This window comes from Paramisgurnus dabryanus, chromosome 17 (assembly GCF_030506205.2).
Source record: "Paramisgurnus dabryanus chromosome 17, PD_genome_1.1, whole genome shotgun sequence".
NCBI classification, from domain to species: domain Eukaryota; kingdom Metazoa; phylum Chordata; class Actinopteri; order Cypriniformes; family Cobitidae; genus Paramisgurnus; species Paramisgurnus dabryanus.
In genome coordinates, this window is record NC_133353.1 from 37,010,266 (window position 1) to 37,016,507 (window position 6,242).

The 6,242-nt window shown below is 36.6% G+C and overlaps 1 protein-coding gene across 1 annotated transcript; it reads right to left on the reverse strand.

The window, feature by feature from the left end:
• On the reverse strand, positions 1 to 5,134 carry lrrc74a (leucine rich repeat containing 74A). Its single transcript, XM_073812287.1, has 13 exons — positions 5,011 to 5,134; positions 4,757 to 4,929; positions 4,569 to 4,676; positions 4,375 to 4,468; positions 4,256 to 4,305; positions 4,103 to 4,184; positions 3,931 to 4,016; positions 3,179 to 3,373; positions 2,978 to 3,073; positions 2,160 to 2,303; positions 1,950 to 2,054; positions 1,665 to 1,750; positions 1 to 1,060 (listed from the first exon to the last, which is right to left on the reverse strand). Exons 1-13 carry the CDS (start codon positions 5,132 to 5,134, stop codon positions 511 to 513), a joined length of 1,893 nt encoding a protein of 630 aa, XP_073668388.1. The 3' UTR covers positions 1 to 510.
• Positions 5,135 to 6,242: the final 1,108 nt, after the last annotated feature.

The window sequence follows — 6,242 nt, forward strand, 5'->3', positions numbered from 1 at the left end:
TGAAATGAAAACAATATAAATACTATTCATCAAAATGATAACTGTTAATACAATATCAGGGAAAATAAGTCAGTATAGGATTTTTTTTCTATGCATTGCTGCATAATAAACGGATGGTCTGTGTGGATATTTATCTTTTATAGACAGATATATAAACAATATCCACCTTTAGTATATAGACAGAATTTGATTGAATTATTTGTGTTTAAACTAAAGCAGGTGTTACAACAAACCCTCTGTTTGTTATAATGAAGCCCACCTATGGGGTAACGTTTGCACTCCTGTCACTTTCGGTGTAATTGTACGATAACGGTAGATCACACAAACAAACTTTAAGTCTTCATTTGTAGCAGAGATGTGTGTGTTTATTGGGTAAAAAATGATTCATCTAACTTAAATATTTTTAATGATAGAGACAAAGCCAAAAAGTGTTAGTTTGTGCCCAACTCTTCCCCACTTCATATTGAACTCAACCTTTATAGGTTAGTTTCAGATGATGTTTGGACTTTTTTACTTTCCTTTTCTTTGTCTTCTTTTCTTGTTTTTCTCTCCTGCTTTAGCAGTTGTTTGTGTGTTTAATGCCGGTCTGGATCTGGTCAGGTTAGCTGTTGGAGTCATGGGGTTAGATGTTGAATCATGTATCATTCCCTGGGCTGATGCTGGTTTACTGATGGGAGGTTTGTGGCCACTGGTGGAGATGTTGGGTTGGGAATACGAGCGTACGCTCAATGGTTTGTAAGACGTTGCCCCTGCTATGACGGGCAGGTGAATGTGTTCACTGCTCATGTTATTAACAGAGAAACGACTGCTGTTAGACATGACAATATGATGCCAAGAGCTGAGCGGTGTAGCAGAGAAGTGCTGCGGTCCGCTCCATTCCTCCCTAACACCGCTGGCTGATATTAACATAGAGCTGTGAGGAGTCACCGCCTCCACGGCGCTCTCGAAAGTCTTCAGGATCCTGTCGCTCTTTTGTTTCTCCTTCTTCTGCCGAGACTCCACTTTCCTCAGCTGACGGCGGTGATCTCGCATCATCTGCTTCCGTGTGTCCGCCAGGCCTCTGGAATTCAGAGAAAATTACCGTGGTAAAAATCTACAAGTGCTGTGAATTTACATATACAACTACAGACCCGGATGATGTTTTAGATGTGTTTCTGATATTCAAAAGCAAGACAGGAACTTTATGTATGCTTCTGCTCATGATATAATAATTATACAGGACTCCTTCAGATCAGTGAGAGAGTCAGACAGTCTGATCATTATCTGATCTATTTAAAAAAAAACATTTTGCCCAAGATGATGGATGGCTAAAGGAAAAGCAGATTTTAAAAACATCATTGTTTAATTTTCTGAGTTTTTGTCCATGCATCCACATAAGCAGCAAAATAAAAATGACCAAATCTTAAACACTCCCTCATTTGTACGTCACTTTGTATTTAATCATCAGTTAAATGAATAAATGTAAATGTCAAACACATGTAGGGTAAATGTTGTGCAATAATATAATGTGTTCTGTGTGTGTAAGTCATAGACAATACATCAGTTTAAGATGTATAGCCGCATCATAAATCTTTATGAGTTAGTTTAGCTGAGAACGGTCCATATGTCCTTCTCTACAATATAGTAATGTCAATAATCTGTCATGTGAGTAAGAGAGATCAGACCTGTAATCCACCATCCCTGTCCCGTCTCTGTCCAGTCTCTGAATCAGTTCTTCAATTTGAAATCTCTCCAGTGGGATGCTGGATTGCTGGAGTGTCACAGAAAACATTCAAATAATACGGATCTATACCCACACTATACCTGAGAAAGATTTATTATAGAGTTTTCCGTTTGAAATGTTTGAGATTGAAGAAAATAAATGAGAAACAGTTTGGTTTAAACTCTCTGAAGTTGAGAATAAAAATCATGAATAGAGTAAATGCACTACTATTGTATTGCTATTATACCTGAACAGCTTTTCTGAAGTCTACGACTGAAACTTGCATCGTACCGTCCTTGTCAATATTACGGAAAAAATCCCACAGGCGAAGTTTGCGCTGGTCAAGATAATCCTTCAAAAGACAATTCAGCAAAACCCATATAACAACCATCACAAAATCGCAAAAATTTTTTGCAAATGAAAGTTCATGAGGTTTTGTTAATTGTGAAGTCCAGACCTGAATGATCTTCATTGGGTCAATGCGCTTTCGGGGCTTTTTGGCAATGAATCCCCCGACCCCTCCAAACTGCACCTGTAGACTTGGATTCTCCTGACAGGTCAACTCTAACAGCTGAACAAAGTTCTCATTCACCAGCACATTCTACACAAAACAATCAGACACTTTATTCTGAGAAATACAAGACAAAAATATTCATGCATAGTCAGTTATTAAATGATAATCTTTTGTTGTTGCCATCAAAGGTCCAGCCAGCTTTTGGACTAAATTATATTTATATGTTTACCAGACACTTTTAGTTCTTCAAAGTGACTTACAGTCCATTACAAGGTATACATTTGATCACAGTGCTCGAATTGAATCAAGTCTAATGGGGGGTCCCCATCAGGACATGGCAGCAAACCCAAAATGACAACACATTACTACCTTTGATCGCAAAATGTATTTATGTAACAAAATCTTAGAAAATCAGGAAAAGCAATCCAAAATTTATAGACTGGAACTAAATCAGATTTTACCTTCATAACAAAAAAATTACGGGTTTGTCAGCATTATCTTTAATAAAATAAAAATATCTGAGGGGACTCCACAAGTATAATTTTGACTTCTTATAGGGGGTCCCTAGTGCCTTATGGGGGGTACCGGATCCCCCAGCCCCCCTCAATTCAAGCACTGTTTGATCAGTATGTGTGTTCCCTGGGGATCAAACCCACATCTAATGCAATACTCATACATTAAATACAAAAACACCTCAGTGTCCATGTAGTAGTGAATGAAGTAAGACTGAATTAAATGAATTTGACATGTAAATGACTTACAGATATGTTGACCTCCTCTATGGCAGATTTAGGTGTATTCCTGATGACATTGATCAGAGTTAAAGCTCCCTCTACTGTCAATGAGTTATATGCCAACTAAAAACACACGACACAAACAAACTTAATACTGTACATATACACCTCAGCTTTATCAACTCAGAACGTATGTCACATTGACATGATATGAGTCCTGCTTATCACCTTCAGTATTCGCAGTGTGTCGTTAGTCTCCAGGCCCTTACAGAGCATACTCGCACCCTCGTCTGTGATGCGGTTGTTGTTCATGTTTAGATCTATTAATGTGTTGTTGAACTTGAGAGCTTCACCTAAAGCCAAAGCTCCTTCATTCCCGAAGCCGTTCCATGACAGGTCCAAATGTTTGAGAGTACTGTTGACCTGATCAGAGAATATAATGCTGGTCAATAACATCATCATGTGTGACTGTGAACACAAACATGTCATTTTAACGGAATTATTTTTATTATTCCAAAGACTTGTTCTGATTGACCAATCATGTTGAATTGTCAAATGAAATGTCAAAAAGAAATGTTTTATAACTGACCGCACTTTTGATTTCAGTAAACTAGACTCTGTTATTATTGCACAAAACCTTAAGGGTAAAAAGAACAACAACAAAAAACTCTTGTGTTCTCTTTCAAAGACCAGTGTGATTGAGCTTTCAGTGAGGTCTGTCGACCACTAGTGGACAAATGATGAACCCCATTTCCATTCAAGACTCGACACTGTATCATTGAAATACATTCAAACATGCATTTAGTAATATAATCCATGCTGGTAGTAGATGGGTTAGATATAATGTGTTGGCCCTTTTAAAGCTGTAAAAACATTGGTAAGGACCGTGTTAAGGGAATATTAGTGTTTCATATCGGTGTCTCACTGGTCTTATGTGTAATGTGAGATTGTGTTATGTGATTGTGTTTGTGTGATGGCACCTTTAGACCTGCACAGAAAGCAACGGCTCCCTTCATTCGCAGATGATTCCAGCTGAGATCAAGAACCTCTAAACCGTCATTGTTTGCTGTATAAAGATAACTCTGAAATTATTTGATCCTATTCTTTGCATTGTAAAGTTTGTCACAGATGTGTTATGGATATCATACTGACCTATCATCTGACCGAGATGCTCCCCACCTCGTCCACAGAAGTGATTGTGACTCAAATCCAACTCTTTGACTCTGTAGTTGCTCTGAGAACAGACGGTTTACTCTGTCACAATAACAGCTGATGTGTCTGTATTTCATCTGCGTATTAACTCACCGATAAAGCATCTGCAAACCATCTGGCATCATCTTCACCAAATTTATTCCCTGTTATAATAAACACTGTCAGATTAAACTCAATGTCAGAGCAGATGGTGCGCTAAGATGCAAAAATACCTGAAAGTTTTAATGATACGATGGAAATGTTTTCTAGAAGCATTTTAGCCACAGATTCAGCGCCTGCAGACTGCAAGTGATTGTTGGACAGATCCTACAAGAAGATGAAAAGTAGATTTTGCTTCCCTCTAGTGGACAGATTTAATGCAATCATCAGTATAAAATATCAAGAATAAAACCATAGAGACACTCACAAGATGTTGGATAGTGAGATTGGTCCTCAGCATCTCCATGAGATATTTTGCTCCTTCAGCTAATAGAAAGTTATCTGCTAACTGCAGGGTTGTGGTGTGAACATCTGTCTATACACACAGAATAACACACAGCTCATGTCAACAACATCAGCAGCGCTTACAGACACACAAAACACATCATCTCTTACCACAAGAGCGATGGCCAGGGCCTTTCCTCCCAGTGGACCCAATCCATGATGATTCATATTAATCGTGTCAGAACCCAGATTTCTGAGAAAATATCTGACCGGCACAACACCCACCAGTTTACAGGCCTGTAGGTATATTTCTCCAGTAGACAACGAATCATTTGACTTCACCTCTGATGGAGAAACACAAGTGCACTTTATGCGTTAAAATTCTTTATAAATGTAAGAGGATTTGATGAATATGTCCACCTTACCCTGAGCGTCCAGCTCTGTTTCAGATTCATCATCCAGGATCTTGACATGATCTGAATCTTCTGGCTCAATCAAACTGAGTGAATCCAGTGAGAGATGGTTAACATTCATATCATCACTTCTCATCTTCTACATGCACGTCAATCTTCTTTCTTTCTGATGTATTAGGGTTCGGCAGTGTGCTCTGGTCTGTATAAGCCTGGTTAATGTCTTAGCAACAGGTGTACATGTGATACCCGAGCTGTCATTAAACATGTATGTCAGTCACACTCAGTCAGCTGCTCAAATACCTGCAGTCTCTTCAGACATTTTATATTGCTTACCATGGTAACCATAGCTAGGGTTAAAATAACGCATGTCTTGGTTTATCATAACTATAGCAAGGCCCCATATGGCAAGCAAAAATTAATTTTTTCAAATGATCTATTTATGAAAATATACAAAAAATGGCCAAAAAATATATGTATTGAAACATATTTTTAAATATTTTTAAAAATATATTTTTGGCCATTTTTTGTATATAAAAAATATGTTCCAAATATACAAATATAAAAATGTTTTAACTAGAGCTGGGCATAGATTATTCTAGATTAATCTCATACAAAATAAAAGTATTTTTTTGCATAACATATGAGTTTGTGCTGTGTGTAATTATTATGTATATTATAAATACACACACATTCATGTATGTATTTAAGAAACATTTATATGTATACATTTATTTATATTTTCATATATTCTAAATTATATATAAATAAAAAACGATATTTAAATAAAACATAATGAAAGGATTAAAATTAAATTTATTTTCAACTGCAAAAATATACTTATAATTTTACATTTTATACATACTTATACATTGTATTCTTATACTTTAAAAATTTTATACAAACTTTCATATTTTGTCCAGGAAAAATATATATTTTGCCATATGGGTTGTAAAGTTAGGAATGTATTTGTTGCCCCTGAAATACTTTTTAAAATATATGTTAACATATGAAGGTTAAAACTAAATTCAAAAATATGTTTAATTACGCTTTTCTTTCTACAAAAAGGATTTAGCATTTATTTAAAACATATTTTTGGCCAAAGAAATGTTTTTCATTTCACTTGGACAACGCCCATTCGGTCAACCACTCGGTTCCCGGCAAGATGGGATGCAGCTACGGCCAAATATCGCGAGATGTTGTGTTAGACTAGGACAGAACCAGCGGTTCTGCCTAAATGGGATACA

Bases quoted from the DNA above. Each gene is read 5' to 3' on its own strand.
- lrrc74a (XM_073812287.1), bottom strand. From the start codon at position 5,134: ATGAGAAGTGATGATATGAATGTTAACCATCTCTCACTGGATTCACTC. The intron at 4,017-4,102 runs GTCAGTATGATA...ATCTTTATACAG, and splicing joins GCATCTCGGTCAGATGATAG to CAAACAATGACGGTTTAGAG. The intron at 3,074-3,178 runs GTGATAAGCAGG...GTGTGTTTTTAG, and splicing joins ACACACTGCGAATACTGAAG to TTGGCATATAACTCATTGAC.